The following is a 23,056-nucleotide window of genomic DNA, read 5'->3' as shown; positions in this document are numbered from 1 at the left end:
GGTCAAGGTGCACAGAGGCCTGGTGACTCAAGTAAGCCTCAGTAACAAGACTAAAAACACTGAAACACTCACTGGATACATGGAATAGCATGACAGCTGCTGACTGACTATACATTTTAGTGTAACATAACAATTAATACATGGTCTCACAGGTCTACAGAACACATAATGTCTCATTTTGGGCAGCATACTCTTATGCGTCAATAAATGACATCTCATAAAGAGACTGTTTTTTTTTTATAGATAAGTCAACATTACAAATGCTTGACCAGAAGGTAGATTTTACAATGGTTAAAGATGCTGTAGGCAGAACAACATTAAGATAAGAATAATTCTAAATCGCCACAAAGAGGTGCCTCATAATTATTTCAGATCGTTTTGTTGCAAAATGCAATTTTCAGGAGCAGTGATCGAAAGAAAACCAATCTAGTTTCTGTCTGCTTAACGCTGCACTCCATTAAAAATCAGACTTCTGAAAAAAAGGGAAGGGAACAAAGGAAACAAAGTGAATAGAAAGAACAGAAATAAATGAATAGAAAGTTCTTGTTTTCCACTCCTGTTTTGCAAAAGGTTTGCTAAACTATAATGTATTATGTCATAGAAACTCAGGCTTATTTTTAGTTAATGATAGCCACTTTATTTGTTTAAAACTGAATGTTTATCATTATCTGCATATCTTCCTGGGTTTTGCCATGTTCACAAAAATGTCCTTTCAGTACAACTTAAAAAATTTCAAGTTAAAGGTCCAAACTCAAATGAGATTCTAATGCATTTTTCTAAGTAGGTAGTTGAAAATGACCAAAGATTGTGAGCTCCATAACACTAGAACGACTTAAAAAACTGACACAATTTATTAAACAAATCCAATCAGGTGCAAATTAATCCATCAAATCATAATGGACAATAATCAATCTGTTTCGTAAGTTGTTTTGACGACTGTACTCTGAATTCTAGTATAGCTGAAGACATATAAATAGACATATAGACAAAAACATCTGTCATTTCATTTAACTTATTTTTGTTTAAAAAAAAAGAACAATAATTTAAATAAATAATTACTTTTCTCGACAACAGCAGCACCATACTGTAACAGGTAGTGTTGCTCCACCACAGGGGATCTGACCAGAATCCTCAAACAAGCATGACACAGCAGTGGTAATTAAGCAGAAAGCAATTAATCTCTAGCACAGCGAGAGTGTAATAAAACTAACAGGCATGAAATGAGGACTGCCATGTCATTAGCCGAGGACTCCGCCCCCGCTGGCTTGTTTGGGCCGGAGCTCACTATGGGTAGGGATAATTTACCAGTGGAGCTCCTTAGGTTGAGAAATTTACACTAACCTCTAGCCCTCTACCTGTCTCTCATTTATTGAGCTACAATGTGATGCTTAATAGAGAAAATGCTTTTCTATTTAGACAACCGGTTCAATTCAATTTTTCAACCAGTTGTGTTTAGGTGGGATTTGAATTGTAGAATATGAATCTATATCACAGTGTTGTTAGTGTTTTCACTGGATGAACATTTAGGATGTGAAAGACAGAATTTATGCGTATAATCCATTACAGACGATCCCATTATTCCATTGTGCTGTTCCATCACAGCACCATAAAGACATCAATCCAAGGAGTCTCAATCCAGCTACTCTGACATGCAATCTAGAAAATGGAGTGCTGCCATTATTCTTATTTCATGATGCGATCCATCCTGGATTCCAACCATAAATAGCATCTCAAAAAGCAGCATCACACACAATGTCTTCCATAGCGTTTAGCCTTATAAAAGTATTAGTCACAACAGTTTCTCTGACTTACTAAGAGAGAGGCTGATTTCAGACTTTGTGCTTTTTCTATACATTTACCCTTTGGAGTTGATTCACGCGTTATGAATTACGCATTATGAGGCATTTTCTCCTGGTAACCCCGAAAAGAATTTAAACTAAACTTTCAGTTTTGATCGTACAGATAAGAGCTATACATCAAACGAGTCTGTAAAGGGTCTACATTTTTTGTATACAGACATAATAACAAAAAAACTTTCTAAAATAAATATAACAAACAGGGGGTGCTGTTTGCAGCCTTTGTCTGCACTGATCTTCATTTACAAACACGTCATCAAAATGAACTGTAGCTCAGTGAATACTCAACGAAGAGACATGAGAGATATATCTATAGAAAGCCTGACATGTCTACTTTTAAACTAAACAAGTGCTGCCGAAAACAAATATTCTGTGATGAAGCAATCCATATGAATACAACGCGATGTACGTCTTTCACGTATCCGTTTATCTTCTAATGCGACCATGCCCTCGCGCTGAACGCTCTATTCAGATTCTATTGTTTCAAACTTGAATATGCCCACACAACAGAAACAAAGCAGCGAGACAGTTCAAGTGTTTCTTTTTATTTTACTGTTTGCTGCGCAATGAGAAGAATAAGACATATTTTCACCCCAAAAAGATGTGATGAGGATTACCTCAGGATTTTACATTTCCCCTGAAAAAAGAATGAAGCGCTTTATTCAGCAGAGATCATAAACAAGTCTCTTTTTATTCACTTGTACTAGTTTTCACATAATGTGTAAACATTTTACTAGTTAGACTTTTTCCAAACTATAATTCCTGACTAAATGTATAATCAAGTGAATCATTATGAAGTTTTAATAACAATATACACTATACCATACAAAAGCTTGATGTAAATAATATAAATGTAACAAATAAATGTTACTGTAAAAAATGTAACAAACAATGCTGTTCTTTCAATTTATCAGTTTGAAAGTCAGCTTTGATAGTTCTTAATAAACTGTTTAACTGCACTCCCAAGTGGAAATTAAATTATGTTGTGCGATAATTAAATATATTCTTAATAAACTACAAACATAAAATTATATACATTTATTTTGTCCTCACATTCTTTCTTGTAACTCCTCCCTCACAGTGGCACAGCTGACTGAATGGCTCATTACGCCTCTCATTATGCAGGCCTTTGTCTTCTCAGGTGTAAATCACAATGATATTCATGATAGTTGAAGCCTACTCGCATATGACTTTTACGAACAAAAAGTGTCTTAGAAAATTAAAATCAATATAATGTTTTCTGTGAGTGAGTAAACAAGATAATTTTCACATAATTTGGAAAGAAGTATTCTAGGCTACAAGCTCCAGTTCTCAAAAGTCCCAGGAACCAATGTTCTGTATGTGTTTTATTGCCTTATTCATGTTATTTAACATTTTTAGTTTTTCACTAACCACGCATTTACAATTTTTTCCCTCAAACACAATCATGTACATACATGCTGCTCACATATTATTATAGCCCAGCTTGTGCTGATTACAGTGAGATTAGACTTTAGCCATTTAGATGTTTATAAGCAACTGAAAAAAGCACACATGACCAAACTTCTCCAGGCCCCAAAAATACCCTTAGACCTCAGAGGGTTAACTGGCTTGCAGTGTCAATTACTAAAAAAGTCTGGTGCTAATATGAAAAACAAAGCACGCTACAAGATAGTTTCTATCCATCTTTCCAACCTCAAACTAGCTTCTGGCTCACTGTTGAAATGGCACTCATATGGGTGACTTCTGGGAAAGATCTAAGACTTATGATGAACAATATATATATATATATATATATATATATATATATATATATATATATATATATATATATATATATATATATATATCTCCAAAGCGACTTAATATTATGATTCAGGCTATCAATTTTTACCTATCATGTGTTCCTGGGGAATCGAACCCCCAACCTTGCGCTAGTTTGCTTGCTAATGCAATGCTCTACCAGTTGAGCTACAGGAACACTTAACTATATTTATATATATATTGATTTACTCTCTATTTGTCACCAATTATAGGTCTTTGCTTGTCAATGCAGAGGGATTAAGAAGTTCACTGAGCAACTTTATAAACGAGTCAGTCTCTATGAAATAGGATTGAAGCCCCTGGGCTGAAAGGAATGGTTTAACTACAAGCTCCAGTAGTTTCAAATTGGCAATAAAATTATGAAGCTGCCTATGGTCTCCCAGAGACGTGTTTTTACAGTATTCTGGGAACAAAAGTTGTTTTGAAAGGCCCTCTGGAATACCTGAAGGGCCACCAGTGCAGTTTGGGAGGTTATGTGGCCCTCAAGCCCATGCCAATAAGATACACTCACACATACGGCTGTGCTAAAGTTGCCTTGTGAAAAAGGTTTATTGCACTTACTAAGAACACACTGCACTGCAAAGGAGTAGAGAATGGAGGGAGGTACCCTGTTCCAAAACCTTTTTTTAATGTAATATTTGGATGCAAAAACTCCTTATCAACATTTATTTAGCTTGTCTGCTAGGTAAAATGATTAATTATATAATTTTATTTTACATATAATAATTTTTTGCATCTACACAAAGTGTGTGTATATATATATATATATATATATATATATATATATATATATATATATATATATGTATATATATACACACACACACTTTGTAGATGCAAAAAAATTATTATATGTAAAATAAAATTGTTTTTAAAATAATTAAATGTAAAAATTAGACATTAGGAAATGTGGAAATAATATTTAGAAATATTTTTAAAAACTATTAATGCAAATAAAAAATAAAGTGGAATTAAATTATATTCAATATATTTTAATTATACTTGTGCTTTCTTCATAATGGTTAAAAAAATATTTGAAATACATATATTTTTATTTTATATTTTATTATTTTGTGTTTTAAAAAATAATGTAAAAAAAATAATAATCTTAGCAAGCGGAAAACATCCTTATTGTTGAGTACTGAAATTACGGTATATAATATTTCAATGTGATTAAAAAGGATTATTTTACCTAATATTAGCATTCCAATTGTTCATTTGAGAGGTTCTATTATGGTTACAATGCTAGAATGAAGTAGACAATGATACGGCTCGCTGGGTTGTGGAACAGAGCTCATGTGTTAAAAAGCCGGTAAGTGAAAGTGAGAGAAAGAGAGAAGGTATCAGCATAACCAGCAGCCCTCCGCATATGACAGGAACAGGTTGGCAGCATACAGTTTGGGTTCAGTTTACCATAATTCTCGTCTCAGTCTGTGGTGGGATAGGGAGCAGTGTGGAGACAGGGTGACATATGCTGCCCCACAACATGTTCTGGCAGCCTGATGCTCTGTACACATTTCTAAACTGTGAGAAGGGGAGCAGGTGAAACTACAGCAGTCTGTCTCTTCTGTCACTCAGCAGGGTTTATACTACGCTCTCTGGAAGTGTTACTGAGACTGTCCATGCCAGCGTTTATTCTGAACGTGATGTCTCTGTAATAACTGACCTGTGCTAAAAACAGATGGCCGCAGCAGGGTTTTCCATAACTGTGAAATTCCTGCTCGTCATAAAAGCACTTTTGCATTTTTACAACTGTGTACAATTAAACTATGCAGAATTCTTTCCACTTTTCCACTTAGTATTCACATCAGCACGCACAGATTCTAGCAACTTTACAGAAAGACAGAAAGTCTCCTGAGCTCAACACTCAGACAAGCAGAACACAGACTGTCAGATGTTCTAAAACATAACACATTATTTAAAAAGCCTTTGAGATCAATATTCCACGTCCATATTTAAGACTTTGTATGTCTGCAAATGGATATTTGTGGGTGTGTTTGTGTGAGTGAATATTAAAGGAATAGTTCACCTAAAAATGAAAGTTACTCTATGCCATTGTTCACTCGCCCTCATGTTCCATTCCTGTGACTTACTTCTGGGACGTATATTTAATACTTTCAGTGTATTGAAAATCTAGTTCAGATTTTGTCATCTTGTAAGTCATGTGATGGTGATTAATACCAAGTTCCAAAATAGCATGCAAATCCATGAATGTTGAGATAATAAAAAAAAATTAAAAAAAGGCATCTGAAAGTTACGACTGGCAACTGGCCTTTTGAAAAAAACCTGCCCTCCTTAGTAGCTGTTGCTATGTCCGACTAGCCATGCAACTTTCACAGTACACTCCATATTCTCACACAGTGAAAAAGAAATCACAGAGCAAAGAGGAAACTGACAATGTGCCAACAGACAAGACAGAGCTGGTTACTTATAGTATGGAACAAGGTACACGTCATTTTTCAAGTTGAAGTCCACCAAAGTTAATCTACTCTCCGGGCTGATTTGTTTATCAGACAAAATGGTGCATTCTGCATTATGATTGGTCAGATCGCATGTCAATCAAGCTCTTTGCGAAGATTCAGTTAGCTGGGAAACTGGATGGTGCAGGCTAATAGGTCTTTTACCTGCAATCTGCTATAAAACACATAATTTATTACACAGCACAAGCTGATTGGCCTGTGTTGATTCTGCAGCCAGTGAACTTGCTTGCTCAACAATAGACTGGTTCAGTGTTTGCTGAAAGCTGGCTGCAATTAAAGTTCCTACGAAACCCTCCACCTCCCCCAGCACCACCTGTCTAGAGCTGCTATTTATGTATGCATATTCACGCAGCATATCTTACTTGTTCACTGCATGTCTGTGTATCTATTGGCAGTAGCAAGTCCATACTTGTTCTGCAGCAGCGTACGTAGCCTAGACCATAATGCTGCACCAGAAGCCTGTCCAAAATCAGTTTTAGAATGTACTGTAGTTTCAAATGTAAATTTGGCCTGTGAGCTAATTAGCTTATAGAGTAGTAGACGCAGCCATTGAAAACTCGAAACATAGTATAGACATCTAAGTTTGACCTTTTTTTTGCCATTTGGAATTATAACTGACCAATACGTTTTATGGGAAATAAGTGATGTGATTTAGCCTCACATTTTATTTTATGTTTGGTTTACAAAAGAAAGAAAAGCATAAGGGTTTGGCATGATGTGGGGCTGAAGAACGGAGAAAAGTTGTCATCCTTTGCAGAAAATATTCCATGAAATGATTTCTAATAGGAACTCACATGGTACAGTACGTCGGTCCATCCTTCCATGGTGATGCACTGGAAGACTGTGAGGATGGCGAAGAGGATGTTATCGAAATTGGTGATGCCGAAGTTGGGTCCTGTCCAGTACTCCCTACATACTGTTCCATTGGGACACACTCTTGAAGGACGTTCTGCTCCACATGGGTAATCACCAACTTTTTCTCCTGCACACACAAACAGAAAACAAACCTTTGTGAATTAAATGACAGGCCTTTGAATCATTAATAATCATTACACATTTGAAAGGTAAATTAATGCAACTACTCTCTCCAAACTGACCAGACACACACACACACACACACACACACAATCTCTCTCTCTTTCTCTCTGAGGCATATCACCTGCTGATGTTGCTGATTGAGGGGTGAAGCAGGCAGCAGCTGAGCACATGTTAGCAGCTCAGCTTCTTATTGGAAACCTCATTACCGAGACAAGCTAATTACATGCACTGTGTTGAACTAAAATAGCTCTCATGCACATATCACATTAACAACCTGTCAAGATCCCTCACACCATGGACACAGAAGTATAGTACATAAATACACAGACATGTGCATACACACAAACACAGCCTCCAGCTGGAATAGCAGAGCTTATGTCCTCATCTTCGAGAGCCGTGCTGTGCGGATACAATAGAACAACATTTGCTCTCCAAGCTCTTTCAAGAAACGACTTCTCTCTTTTTACCTCCTTCTGTGTCACAAAAGACCTTTAAAAATCACTCAGTGATTCAGGAGTAAGTGTGCTACGCTCGCCTGCAGGATAAATCAGGAAAACATCTGCTTTACAATGGCAATCAATGATATTCTGCAGCAGGATTTTTATTTTAAGAAATGTGATTGCATTTGCTTCTATCAATCAATCATGTGGTACACTAGGATGTACCAAAATCAGATGTTGATTGGAATTAGGGGTGGGAATCAAAAAGGACCTTGTGATACATTATACTGTATCTGGGTCATGATATGGGCGTTATACAGCTCAAAAAATAGTGTAGATTAGCAGGGATTTAAACCCTCAAATATGATGATCCCCTTGCAAAGGACCTCAATCCTAAAATATGAATGGCAGGGTTTGCTCTGTTTGGGTAAAATCTCCTCACATCTATGTACTTTCACACCAGAACACAATGCATTGCTAATAAACATTTACATTTAATGTTTTCATTAGAAGACAAGGAGAAAAACATAGATAATGAAAGAAAAAAAATTTTTTTCTGCAAAAATCTTCTGGATATGTCTCGCAAAGGCTTTATTGTGTAAATGGAGTCTTCACTTTTAGTTTATATTTTGTGACACCAATGCAGTTTTCTTTCTGCTGGAATGTCTTTATTATCTTCAATATAAACTAATAAGGAGTCGCTTTCCTTGGACTCTCTGAATTCGTTATTTAATTTAATTTACAAAGAGCTGTTTTGAGATCGTGTGCTTTGAAATGTCTCTGACTGCAGTGGCAGTGAGATTTATTTCCTCGGTGCTCTCAAAGAAGCCTTTTTTGCTTCCACAGCAGGAACTAACCTGTATCTATTTTAAAGCAGGTGAAGTGGAATTTGCCCATGTAGAACTCAACGCCGATGATGGCAAACATAACAATGGCAAAGAAGAGCAACAGTCCGATCTGAAGAAGGGGGACCATGGCCTTCATAATGGACTTTAATACTACTTGAAGACCTAAAAAAAGAGAGAAACATTCCATTTAGTTAAATTAATCATGGTTAGACACTGTTACATTGAAGTGTATTGTACTGCCAGACACTTACTTGGGATTCCAGACACCAGTTTGAGGGGTCTTAGCACTCTGACGGCCCGCAACGTTCTTAAGTCAAACTGTGAACCCAGTGTGGTTAAAATCCTGTCACAAATACACAAACATGCAATGTATCTTTTAATATTCATTATAGACAATGTTTTATGTGATAATAATAATAATAGTTCAAATGATTTAATAATATTGAATAACATATATTTCTGAATTAATTAATTAATTATTTCATGCATTCAGCATTTCAAAACGCAAGCAAAATAAAATATCACATGTGTCAATTTATACATTTACTTCTCTTTTTCAAAACGAACAAGCGCAAAGTGTCTCTAAGTCTCATCTGGCACTGTATCAAATGGCTGGATCGCCCTTTAGGTCAGTTACTCGTGTAAGGTAGCCATCAGAAGAAACCGGACTGTCAGCTTTCTGTGTTCTGTGTGTTTGTGTTCTGGGAAATCAGCATACCCTAATCTAATCTAATCCCATCACCACAGTGACACCGCCAAGATGACAGCCATTAGACGTTGCCAAGGAAATGTAGCTGGCTGGCGTAGCGCACATGAGCCCGTGTGTCCTCAGGAGCACTGGAGTGGAACCAGCCGCACACTGCATGTGTGCAGAAGATCTCCCCATTAAATCACAATCATCAGCTCGCAGCAGGCAAACTGAGAAGCCTTATATAAAAGTTACAGTTCTTATGTTTGGCAAAGGGGCATCTTTCTTCACTGACATGTGATCTGATTTGCTCATAAAATGAGAGAGAATAAGAGGATGAGAGACTGAAAGAAAGATGGATGCATGCGAAGAGGGAAGAGAGGCTAGCAGCAGGGTTGGGGTGGAGGGATCATGCAGAGTACTGTGAGGCTGAGCAGACATGCCCCATTAAATATGATAGAGCTGCCGCAACACCCCCGCAATCTATCTAACTCACTACCCAAACAGAGAAGAGGAGGAAAGTTAGACAAGGAGGAAGAGTTAGCAAAGTTTTCAGCATTCTTTTTTAATAAAGCTGACCTTTAAGGAAACCGAAATCCTGTGTGGCGACAACAGCGCCCTCTGCTGGAGCCGTGCAGTCTGAGCTGTACACCTCACAGGCATACAGAACATGCTAGGGACCATCAAGACAACGCGCAAAAAAAATAAAAGAAACTGTGACGTAGCGGATGTTAATTCTTGCATCATAATCAGCACAGTCACAGTGAATATTTTCACTGCTGCTGAATAAAAATAACTTTGTATTGAAAGTTTGTATTAAAAATTCTTCTGTTTTACATAAAAATGTTCAAAACAAAAAAACGGAATTTATTGTGTGACATTCAATGAAAAATAAATATATATATTATACATATTTAAAATATAACCTGTATAACAAATATGAGTAATATATAGGATTTACTTGTGTATACACTGCAAAAAAAAAGCATACTTTTAGAAGTTGTGAATAAATCAAAGATTACTGGACAACATAAAAAAATTATAATAATAAAAAAAAGATAAGTACAGGTTGTTTCATTCTTAAATTACTCCATCATCTTAGATATTTGGTTACATCCTTAATAGAAATAATCTCATATTTAAATATGCAACATTATCATTACTATTATTATTAAGCATCATAAAATAATAATAATAATAATAATAATCATTAAAAAAAATAATAATAAAATAATACAAATAATATTTATCTTCTATAACAGATATTTACTGTAATTATATTATTGAACATAATCTTTACATTTTATAATACTTAACAACAATAATAATAATTATTAGAAGTCATATTTTGTTGTGAAAATTTAAAATTATTATTTATCTTATATAATATTACATAATTTAATATATTATTTTTATTTGATAATTAATGTTAACATAATAACATAATAAAATCATTATCGAAAACTGGAATATAAAATAATATAATAATATTTATATTATATATACACTTTCAGTCTTTTTAAATCATAATTAATTCAATGTGTTACTTGTCTTGTAATTTTTGTATTTGCTAAATTTTCGAGCAATTTCAGATTGAATTTTTTTTAAAGAAAATTCTCTACCAAATGTTCTCCATCTTTTACAAGTTTCATAAAATGAAAAGGGCCACTTTAAAGTATGAAACATGCAAGTATGGGCATACTTGCCAACCTTGAGACCTCAGAATTAGGGAGATATTCAAAAGGCTGGGGGGGGGGCTCATATATAATCACACACATAAACAAACGTAAAGAAGAATATAATTAATTTATCTGTACATAATTTATACATACATATTATGTACAATAACAACAACCCATCACAACCCAACCCCATTTATGCAAACCCAACCCAATCCATTCAGTTAGGAATTTGCAGGCATATTTTCTCTTTTTATTCACCATGTCTCTGCTTTCTTCCTTTTCCCCTTCTTCTTCTGCTTCTTTTTCTGTTCTGAATTTGCCGCGCTTGACTTTGAGGTGTAACCTTTATTATTAGGGACTTTAAGCAACTGCTGCGAATGGAACGGCTACAGTGACCAGAAGTTTGCTGTCACACCGCCGTAGCCATGAACGTAAAAATCATTAAGCAACGGTAAACAGGACAGCGCAACGCAGCATTAATTCACTTATTGAGATACAAAAAGATTTCATTTAAAAAAGCAAGAGATGGATTGCTTTTGGCATTAAATGGCAATCTTTTGTCAGAAGATGAGTTTTTAATATTATATGATGTAAATACGTCTAAAAACCTAGATTTACCATGTAAGCAAAATTGCCTTTTAACCTTGATTACATGGAGGAAGACGAATGCTTAAATGAATTTCGAGTCAGAAAATGTGACCTACCAATTCTGGTAGATTATTATTATTTTATTTTTTTTATGCATTTAGCAGACGCTTTTATCCATAGCGACTTACAGTGCAATCAAGCTAACTTTTCTTTTTTTTTGTTTTTTGTTTACCTATCATGGTAAAATAAAATATTTTTTTATTACCTATATAGATGTTCTCGGTATTCCCAATGAGATCGTTTGTGATCAGACAATCATAAACTGATGCAAATTATAGTGTCATATGCCATAAAACATAACATTTATTTACCTAATCTCCCACGCTGTAGCGACTCCGGCAAATCAGCTGTTCTCCCGTAGTAGACCGTTAAAGTAGAACGTCACAAAGTAGCAGTTAAATTCGCGCATGCGCAATACAACGCCAGAATGTCGTTGCCGTTCCACCAGAGGCTGTTGCTAAGTCCCTGCTCAGTCTGAAACAGCGCCCATTGACGGATGGTGTAGCAATATTGTTGTCCGGGTGGAAATCGGGTGAAATTCGGGAGAAAGGTCGGCCCAGGAGATTTTCGGGAGGGGCTTTGAAATTCGGGAGTCTCCCGGAAAAATCGGGGGGGTTGGCATGTATGAGTATGGGCTATACAAAAAAAAAACACTAATACACTACTGGAAAAGATGACAGATATACATGACTAAAATAAGATTAAATTTTATATAAGCGTTTGAAAAACTCATTTTATAGGACTTTCGTGGTGAGATAAGACTCTGGTTGCTTGTGGTGAAAAGAGACTAGCAGAAAAAGAGCTTTATTATTTTGAATGTAGCAGGGTAGCTGGCAGCAAAAAGGAAAGATTTTTAATATCCCGCTTATCGATGACAGAATACATCTCTACACAAGGGCACCAAACTCAGGCACAGGAAATATGGCTCGGAGCGATATCTGCTATTGGTCAAAGAGAAACACCTTCACTTAAAGACACAAAACACAATAACACATATAGAAACAAAAATAGATGCAGGAAAATCCTGCTTTACAGTATCAAGCTGTCATGAGAAATTGACAATCAACTCCTGCTTTGCATTATCACAAGCTAAAACTGAAATGAGCTACCATCAAATTTAGCCCTGCACATAATCATTACGGAGACAATAGAAGTCAAAATGAGCATATACAGTATGGCTGTTTTAACAAAAGATTGCAGTCAGATGATGAACCCCCAAAAAAGCTGTTAGGGGTTGATTTTATTTATGAAAACCATCTCTGAGCTGAAACAGTCACTGCAGTTCATAACTCATGCACACTTGCGATTGACAGCTGCTGATTTGTGGCACTCGACTGAATGAGCCGCCAAAGTCACGCTGCACTCGCCAGCGCTTACAAACTGTAAGACAGGATGAAAAGAAGAAGCGGGAGAGACAGCAGCGGTGAGGGAGAGTGAGAGAGAGACTTTCACCCTCAGCGGGGGAGCTGTGATGTAATTACTGTTGCACAGTGCTGGAATTAGGTTTTTCACACATCTCAGAAAGAGACTTCTCCCTCTCAGATGATCATCCAGTGTCAGAGGAGAGCTGTCAGTCAGCCTCGGGCACACAGTGACCTCACAACCTCAACAGAGCAATCAGACCTTCAGCCTAGAGAACAACCTGAGCAGAATCTGAAGGGAAATGTATCAGGAAGGTGTTACAAGCAGAAGACTTGTCAGCAAATGATGATCTTATGAGCCGAACACCTTCACATGAGTCAAGACGACCTGCTGTAAAGGCACAAATTAGATCTCTTTAATGTCTTTAATGTGTGAATTGTTTCTTTTAGAGAGCAATAAGTTTAAATGGAGAGTTATGATAAAGAACTATCACCATAAGTCACCACTACACCAGATATAGCAGACTTTGAATTAGAATGAAATGTTTTAATCCATTTCAACTAGAATGTCCCTTGTTATTTTATTCAAGTGAACTGAACATCTGATGTGTGTTACATGATCTGAGTTGCACATCTCGTGCATGTATATTTCCTGGCTTTATGAATGTTGCACTCAGTCAATATCTTTCTTTCTAAAGCCGTACTCAAGCTGCAGTTAAGTTAAAACCCTGGTTTTGGAGGAATAATTTGCCTACTGCCTGGGATGCATCAGGATGCATTAGCATTTATAATGTGGTGAAGTGTGTTTCTGACTTCTACTGAGCATGTTTCAGTGATCGAAGCACAAAACATTTTGGATCCTGTTTATAACTGTATCCAGTATACTCAGTTATTGACCACATCACCCCAAAATAGATCTCAAGCGTAAACAGGGCCCTAAAGAATATTCTGAATATTCATTTAATAGATATTTTAATATCATCTTCCAAAAATAAGAAAAAGAAAAAAAATATCTGTATTGTTTACATTCATTTAATATCACTCAACCAATTTTAAAGTCGGAAAGAAAGATTTGGAGTCTCTTTTGCATTTATTTGATTTAAAAAAAGTCAAAAAAATTATTGTAACAATTTAAAATAACTGTTTTCTATTTCAATATATTTAAAAATGGAATACAGCCTATTGCTGTGATGGCAAAACTGAATTGTCAGCATCATTACTCCAGTTATCACCGTCACATTAGAAATCATTCAAATATCCTGATTTGGGTCGTCTTATCGTTAATGTTGAATATAGTTGTGCTGGTAAAATTTTTTCATGGAAACTCTAAAACATTTTTTTGGATTCTTTATTGAATCTTGTAGATTCATTCTTTCCTATTACTTTTGATTGATTAAATCATTCTTGCTGAATGAAAGTATTAGGTTCTTTTAAAAGAAGAACAAATCTTACTTTTGAATGATAGTTTATGAAAATAAAGTTTCTATTATTAAAGACTTTCTAGTTGATATTTAAAGGGATATTTTACCCAAAAATGGAAATTCACCCTCATTTCATTTCAAAAGTCAAGTGTAAGGCCTTCATTCACCTTCAGAACACAAATTAAGATATTCTTGATGAAATTCGAGAGCTTTCTGATCCTCCATAGACAGCAGCGCAGCTACCATATTCAAGAACCAGAAAGGTAGTAAGGACATCATTAAAATAGTCCATGTGACATCAGTGCTTCAACCTTAAGCTACGAGAATTCATTTTGTGCGGAAAGAAAACAAAAATAACTAATTTATTCAACAATTTCTTCGCTTCCGTGTCAGTCTTTGATGGTGTACATTAGAGTACTCTTACACATTTGTGCAATACTGCTGATGGAGCAGGCGTTCTGACGGTTGAACCAATGATGTCACATGGACCATTTTAACAATGTCCTTACTACCTTTATGGGCCTTGAATGTGACGGTTACATAGCTGTCTATGCAGGGTCAGAAAGCTTTCGAATTTCATCAAAAAAATATCCTAATTTGTGTTCCAAAAAAGAATAAAGGTCCTCGACACGAGGGTCAATAATAAATGACAGAATTTTCATTAATGGGTGAACTATCCCTTTAAAGCTAGGATAACTGAGAAACATGCTTGAAAAGTCATTATTTTTGCGGTCCCGTTTGTTGATGCACTTCAGCTTTAAAAAGAATATAATAAACGAACTATGAAACCTTTGAGAAATAAAATGCTTCTCTGCTATGGCATATAAAGAAGGGGTATGAAACTTAATCTCTATAATTCAATGTCCTGCTCAAGTTTGAGAAAGATTAAAAGTTGTTTTTTGAAGAATTTCAACCCCAATTGATTTCGCTAATGTAGAAAAATGAGTGTAGCCGCACAACCCTTCTGTTATCAATTAGTCATAGATCATTTCCCCAGTCAGTGTTGGCATCTGCCATGTCTCTCTGTATTAGGCTGCACACTACACTTTCACCTTCCTTTGCTCACATTAAGACGTCACTGCATCATGCTCAAAATAGAAGAAGTCAAAGGGCACAGCATTAGACATTTGATGTGGAGCTGTCTGGAGGCACATGACCAACAAGGACGGGCATCTCAGGGTGCCAAACAGGGATTCATTGCCATGGTGGGGAGCGCTAATGAAGTCATCCTGCCTGCCACGAGGCACCAGCATCATACAGAGAGCTTTAATGATATGCAGTTAACCGGCACACACACTTACACACAAACATACACTGAAGCAGAACCCTGTCACATTGCAACAATTACACTCGTATAGAGATACACTCTATCCACTCGAATGTGACACATGCTCAAACACACACGCTCCTACGCACATGCCCACACACATTAAAGGCATGAATACAATTTAAAAAATACTACTAATAAAAAATATGCTCGACAAGTGTCATACAAGTACTTACATTTATGTAATTTGGTTATTTGCCCCTTTTTTGGGTTATGCCATTTTTATTTATTTTTTAATAATTCTGTTTAACATTCACATTTTTATTTCATCTTCTTGGATTCTAGCAATCCAACTAAAATTTATTTTATTTCAGCTAGTTACCAAAGCCAATTACTTTCAAATCTTTTAGGTTTATTTATTTGGTTTATTTATACCTACCTAATATTTTATTTTATTTTATTTTATTTTATTTTAGCTTTAACAAAAACAACACCACTAACTTAAAAGCCGATAAAGTCTCCTAATCCACCTGTCATTGATAAAATATAATTTCTGACCATTTGGAATGACATGATGATGCATAAATTACACAATTACTTTTCCTTTAAAAACAATACTTTCATCCTTCAGTAAATGGCTGCCAGAAGTGTTGGGATATGTGTTTTTGTCCTTTGAGGCCTCTTAAGCTGTTGTTTGCTTCCAATGTAGCAAAAACAGTCAAAACAGTAAGCCACAGCAATGTCTCTCTGGAGTTGTGTTTCTGGCACTTCAGTAGCGACTGCTGCTAAAACCTCCCATGTGCGCTGAATCGTCATGATTAAAACAGCAAAATAAGAGTGCATAACGTGTTCAGTCCCTCCCGTTATTCTTCTCATCTTCCATTTCTGTTAAAATGGCTTTAATTAATGCGGGTCCTTTAATGTGTCCCCTGATTCAACTCCAATAAACTGTGTTAAAAAATAGACTCATCTCTGTATCCCCCTCCACCTTGCTTTCCTCTTTCCATCCATTAGTCACATCCAGCTTGCATGAACGGTAACAAAAGGAGACAAAAATGGCTGCCAAGACTGGAATAAACTGGACACAGAGGACACAGGAATGTCATACATCAGGCATTGACCATAACCAGGTCTCATGCATCAGCCAGACAATTCCACTAGTGAAAAATGAAGTGTTTGGATGCAAAGAAACATCAAAAATTAACATTTTAAACTGGTTACACAATCATGACTAGAGATGCATCGGCCAATAATTGCTATCAGCAGGTCATTAGGGAAGATTATATCCTTTCTGTGAAAAGGATGTGGAAAAAACGCACTCATGAATTCAGTTCACTTGAGTTAAGAATGTTCTTGTGAGTAATGGGTTTTATTAGAAATGTACTGTTTTTAAAACACACATGTCATTCTACATCAGATGTCATACTGCATGGAAAATTAGCATGCAATGACATTTTCTTCAAGGATGCGATGAGAAAAAATTGGATGAGAAAATAACCAACAGAACAATAACAGTTATAACTCTGATGTTAACACTGTCCAACATCAACACTAGAGAATGTTTCACTTGGTTCGCTTAACATTCTAATATTCTCACTGAGCTCATATAGTACAAATAATTATGAATAAATAAATAAATAAATAAATTCAGTGAGAGTCGGTATATGTTAAACGTCTGTGTGATAATGCCCACCTATTATGTTCGTAATCTGTCTGTAACTTCACAGACAAGGCTCAAACTGGTGAAAAGAATATGTTGCAATTAAAAATAAAACTCAACAACTCAGACATCATCATTTAAGGTCACATCAAAATGAAACACAAAATGATAGGAATGAGAGAGTTGGAGCACTCAGCTCTGTAAAATTAAAAATGTAGCCAAGGTTTATTGCTCAGTACAAGAGCTATGCCACTAGGTTTTTTTTTTCTTTATTTAAAAAAAAAAAAAAAAAGAAAGTCTGTTGGTTCTAGCAGGTCGCTTATAATATTAAACACATTTGTGGTGAAGCGAAGCCATGGCTTTAGGGAGAGGCACAGTGAGCGTCATTACCTCATTACAGGCCCCAGTGCTCTGCCAAGGAGGACAGGATGGGAGCAAATTAAAAGTGCTGGCTGACAGCCTGGCAAAGCAATGACCCGTTGACTAGCACAGGACCCAGAGGTAGGCTAGATATCAGCAGGGTACCTTTATTTTACATATGGAAATAAAGTCTAAAGGTAGGTATCATTTGACTGAAATATTATTAAGTTTTCAATTTTAATTAATTTTAAAATATCTTGAGCCTTTACTCCTTCAGTTTCAATGATCCTTGAGAAATAATTCAAGTATGCTAATGTGGTGCTTAGGAAACATTTCTTATTATCATCAAACATCTATGGCAGTTTTTTTTTTTTTTGAGTATTTTGTGATTTTTAGGATTCTTTGAAAAATACAAAGGTTAAATGAATTAGAATTTGTTTTTAGATAGCAATGTCTAAGTTATTATAGTCACTTTTGATCAATTTAATGCATCCTCACTAAATAGAAGCAGTCATTAAAAAATCTTTCTGAATCCAGAGTTTTGAAAAACAGTGTAATTAATACAACTCATTTATTTAAATATGGTTTTTGAAAAATACAGCTGGAAAAAGGGGAATGAGGAGGAGTAGAGTAGGGGACCGGGTGAGAAAGAAAGATAAAAATGAACTCCTCTTTCATGCTTGGCATGCCAGTGAAGCATCATGGGTGACTGTGCAAGCACAGTTGGAAGTTAACAGCTACAGCATGCAGAGTGTGAATATGTTCTTTCAGTTTTTCAATCAGGATGACAAAACACATCCAATTTGTACTTTGGAAAAACAATCTGCAAAGCCACCCTGAAAGTCTGTTGGTGGCCAGATTTGTTGAAAGTCTGAGATTGTGAACACGGAGAGCGCCATTGCTGAGATATTGCCAGCGGACATTAGATCCGGTGCAGGAAGCTTCAATGCGTGCAATATAGTGAAAAAATTGCTCAAACTTCTACTTGGCCATTCTCTTTCAATTCTCTTTAATGTTTGACTTCAGACTGTTCGGGCATCATTACGGTTTCAAACCTTGAATCTATCCATCTAAATAAAATTAAAGACATTTGTCTACAGAAGTATGAAGACGATGTGTTTAACGGTTTGACATCATTTTAGCTACCATTTCTAAAGTAAAATAACACACAACCAAACTAAACTGCATACAAATTCCAAAAATGTAGTCCAAATGTAGGCACTCAATAAACCTAGTCAGGATAAGATGGCATATTGAATTTAAAAGGTATGAAAACAATGTAATGCAATGTAATGTAATAGTAATAAATAGTTTGATCCTACTGTACATATATATGTTGGTACAACTGTGGTAGTGTGTTGGGTCCCCACTATACATCCAATGCAAAATCTGATTCCTGAAGTAATAAAAATATTAAGTGAATGTATTTTTTTAAAGAAACTTCCAGAAGAATAATAGAAGGGGATGGAATGCTAAACATTTCAAGACAACCTTTTCACTCTAATGGGAAATTCTGTCTTTGCAGAAGACCATACACATGCACAAACATACACCAGATCCGGCAAGCATCTGCTTAATTACACAACAACCTTCAAAGTCCTTAATAGAGAACCCACTGATCAGCCAGAATCCGGAACGGATGTGTTCCCCCAGCTGTGCTCCTCAGAGCCGTTTTCATTTTGAGCTCAATTTGTCAGAGCACTTAAAAACGGCCAGAGAAAAGATGCTCATGAAGTCTAAAAATGGGTGATTAAACAGTATTCACATGAAATGTACTGTACATTTAAAAGCACGCTTATAAAGGAAAAACAGAGTCTGGAATGAAATAAAAGGAGGAAGACATAAAAGTAGCAGCTATATGGAATGAGGACATAGTTCAGCACTGAGAGTGAGAACGAGTCACCAAATAGACCCTCAGTCAACAAGACAAGTTTACCTCATTATTTGTACTGGCAAGACAGCTGGGTCCTCGTTCCACACAGCCAGAGAAAAACAAGACACTAAAAGACAAAGAACTGTTTCCTCATGCTTTTCAGATGAACATTTTAATGATATAATAACAAATGTAAACTGCAAGCATTATTCTTCACATGGCTTTTTTGGACCACAGAAGCTAATTACACAACTGTTCAGAAGTTTGGAGGCTGAATTTATTTGATCAAATACAGTATAAACAGTACTATTTTAAAACATCATAACAATTTAAAACAACTGTTTCCTATTTTTATATGTTTTAACTTTTAATTTATTCCTGTGATGCAAAGTTGAATTTCCAGCAGCAATTACTCCAGTCTTAAGTGTCGCATGATCTTTCAGAAATCATCTAATATCCTGATTTAGGGCTCAAGAAACATTCAAATTTTTTTTTTTTTTATTAATGTTGAAACAGTTGTGCTGCAGCTTTGTGGAAAACGTGATGCTTTAGTTTTCCGGATTTGAATGGAAAATTGAAAAGAAGAACATTTATTTAAAATAGACATCATCTGTAACATTATAAATGTTTTAACAGTCACTTTCATGCATCATTTCTGAATAAAAGTATTAACTTCTTTTTAAAAATTAAATTTGAATACGGAAGGGACATTGTACCTTACTGCTCCATATGAATCTTCCCAAGAAAAGTGTTCTTCCCTGAGAAACTAAATTAAACGGGCAAAAATCCTCCCTATATTTTTAGGAAGTATAAGAGGATTTAAAAAGACTTTTAATCCTAATGCAGACGACAACATACAACACTGAGCAACCATCCTTTATAAGAAGGTCTATGGTTTCCAAAACCCCACTCCTGTTCGCTCACTACTGTCTCATATTGAGAGCCCCAGCAGCCAAGATAAAGTCTACATCTCATTTCCTGTGGTGCAGGACACAACAAACATTGAGGACAGATGTATTACTCACTCCACCTCTCCGTCAAATGTTTATCTCTTTTCTTAACAGAAGGTGTACACTACAGGTGGATGACAATCTCCAAGCGCACTTTACGGCCCAGTGTTTTTAATGAAATGGAAGGTAATTATTTCTTCATGTGCTGAATTGCCTTTGAAGAGAAGAAAATCAAAGGAAAAATGGAGAAGACTGTCAGCTCAGGGCCATTTTCGAATCAGTCCAACTGATAAACACATTACTAGAACTTGGCAAAAAGGCTATTTTAGCTTGAAAAACAGCTAGAATAAGGAAGTTAGAATACAAAATAGCCACCATTTTGCTTTATGGGTCATTACAGTGAATATGCAGATTTGAATTTTGTAGTACAGCCAAGTCATGACAAAACACTAATGCTTTCTGGAATACTTGATTCTGATTGGTCCGTTACAACAGTGTAGCAATGTATTCAAATCAGTATCTCATGTCCATTTATTTTTGGAGGATTCTGATGCCTGTAGTATTGTACAGTCAGACAGACACCTCCAGGATGATACTAAACCCCTTCAATCTCATGTTGGGCTCTTGATCATCCTGTCAGGATTTATATGTATGAAAAAAAACTGTGCTCATTTGTCGAATCTGCTGTGTCATAACAAACACACGATGTGTAAAACGGTGTAGAAAAATCCTCCTCCCGGGTAGCATTTTCCTATAGTTTCCTCTGAATGTGAGGGAACAGAAACAGCAGAGGGGTTATTTTAAACCCATCGGCTCTGAGGGAGCTTTAATCTTTGTTGAGTTTTCATTTCCATTCCACCTCAGTGACCCTATGCGTCTCACTCAGGTCTCAGGTCAATGAAGCATTGGCTGCGCTGAGAGGCCCCTGGGCCCTATGTTTGAGAAAACATATTTAAGCATAATGACAATAATTATTCTCCACAATGGACGGATCATTATTTATTTATGCCGATGCTAAAGGGAATGAGAGGGAGGCGATTGGACGTCTGATGGATGCCCTTCTGACGTTCTCTGCTAAAGGAGGAGGCGTAATCCAATGAGCTGAGCCCACTGCTCATCAGCGCTCTGACGGGATGACGAATTAGCCGCCTTTTGATTCGACTTCGATTGCTTTGAGAGACTCTGTCGTGGGGAGAGCTGGGTTTGACGGCTCAGCTTGACTTAGCGCTTTAGTACATCAATTCTCAGTGGTGCTGCTCCAAATCTCACCTCAGAAAACTTACTTTAATCATTGTATTCTCTCACTGCATACCTAAACGGGACATTTTTCATCAAATTTATAGCTAATAATAAAGTAATTAGCTTTTGGGTTGACCCTGTAAATTGTGTTGACATTTCATTTAGCCTCGGATTTACTTCAAGCTGTCACTCATTATACACCAAAGAAATTCATGGTTTGATGATAAAGAAAATTTGGGAAAGTGGCTTTAATCCCTGCTGTGGATCTTAAACCAGCCTAAGGTGGTTTGCTATTAGCTGGTATTTGCAGTCTGGTTTTAGCTGGTTTCGGGCAAGATGAAATTGACTAAAACCCTTCTAAACTAGGACATTACCGGCAATCTTCAATTATATTCAACACCACAGCAGGTAACACTTTGCTAGCACAACACACAGTTTCTACATCTCAATGCCAAGTTTAAATTGTAAATGACAGCAACTTATATTTAACATGGAACGTTCATTTAATTTCCTTTAATAAAAAAGAAACTGGTTTTGCATGTATTTTCCTGGCTCAATGCAACTGGAAGGTCAATAACGCCACTGGAAAGAATCCATTCTAATGCACAATGAAAACTCAAAATGAAAACTATTTCACCTGGTGCTCCTGAACTGGGTCAACCATATCATTTCACACTATGATCAGGCAACACTGGCCATTCCACAATGTAAGTGACATGTAACACTAGCAGGTGTCAAGGTCCCAGTGCGATCCTAGCACAATCTGTCCCCGGTAACTCATCCGTAGAGAGAGAATTGAAGTTTTTAGGGTCAGATAAGGAAGTCGTTTTCTGCTCCTTGTTCCAGATATTGCTGGTGGGATTTAGGTAGTTGGAATAGATCCTCAATCATTAGAGCAGACGTGAGTTTTAATGCCTCAAAGCTGCAGTAAATGAAGAAGAAAAATACCAGATTCTGCGTGGAAAACTGCATTCATTCACACTCCTGCCAGAAGCGTAGCTTTTCTCCAGCTGGCCTGCTGTCTGTCAGATAGTCTACTGACACAGCTCCTTCCAAAAACACAGTATCCTAAACACAACTACCATTAATGTCTCTTTCTGAGCAAAAACACATTTTGATGTGCACTGTTAAGGTTGTTGTCAGGGGAGCTTGACTTTGAAAAATAAAATTAAATAAAAATTTAATATGGCTGTATAATTTTAAATTCGTTATAATTTCTGCTCAAAATAAGCCATGTTTTCAATACTGCAGATAACATTTCTGTATGTACTGTTTATGAATTCATTTGTGCCCATTTCTTTTTGACACATACACACACACAGGCATCTTAGAACAGCTTTCCGCCGTCTCTTAGTCTTAATCTCTGTGCAGTCTATTCTCTGGAGGAACTGGACCTGAAAGAACTCATCATCTCTGGCCAAAGGCACCTAATGCAGAGGGTC

General features: G+C 36.2%; 1 protein-coding gene across 3 annotated transcripts in view; it reads right to left on the bottom strand.

Annotated features, from left to right (window-relative positions):
- The window catches only part of LOC113038792 (voltage-dependent N-type calcium channel subunit alpha-1B-like), an 82,355-nt gene extending 73,535 nt beyond the window's left edge, over positions 1-8,820 (bottom strand). For all 3 annotated transcript variants that reach the window (XM_026196448.1, XM_026196449.1, XM_026196450.1), the window contains exons 1-3: positions 8,717-8,820; positions 8,475-8,627; positions 6,934-7,121 (exon numbers count right to left, since the gene is read on the bottom strand). In XM_026196448.1, coding sequence (XP_026052233.1) covers positions 6,934-7,121; positions 8,475-8,601 — 315 coding nt within the window. In that variant the 5' untranslated portion in view covers positions 8,602-8,627; positions 8,717-8,820. The remainder of the gene's footprint in view (positions 1-6,933; positions 7,122-8,474; positions 8,628-8,716) is intronic.
- Between the last annotated feature and the right edge of the window lie 14,236 nt (positions 8,821-23,056).

Source organism: Carassius auratus, chromosome 21, assembly GCF_003368295.1.
Source record: "Carassius auratus strain Wakin chromosome 21, ASM336829v1, whole genome shotgun sequence".
In the NCBI taxonomy this organism is placed as follows: Eukaryota; Metazoa; Chordata; class Actinopteri; order Cypriniformes; family Cyprinidae; genus Carassius; species Carassius auratus.
The sequence above is the reverse complement of the archived record's forward strand: the minus strand, read 5'-3'. Positions and strand labels throughout refer to the sequence as shown.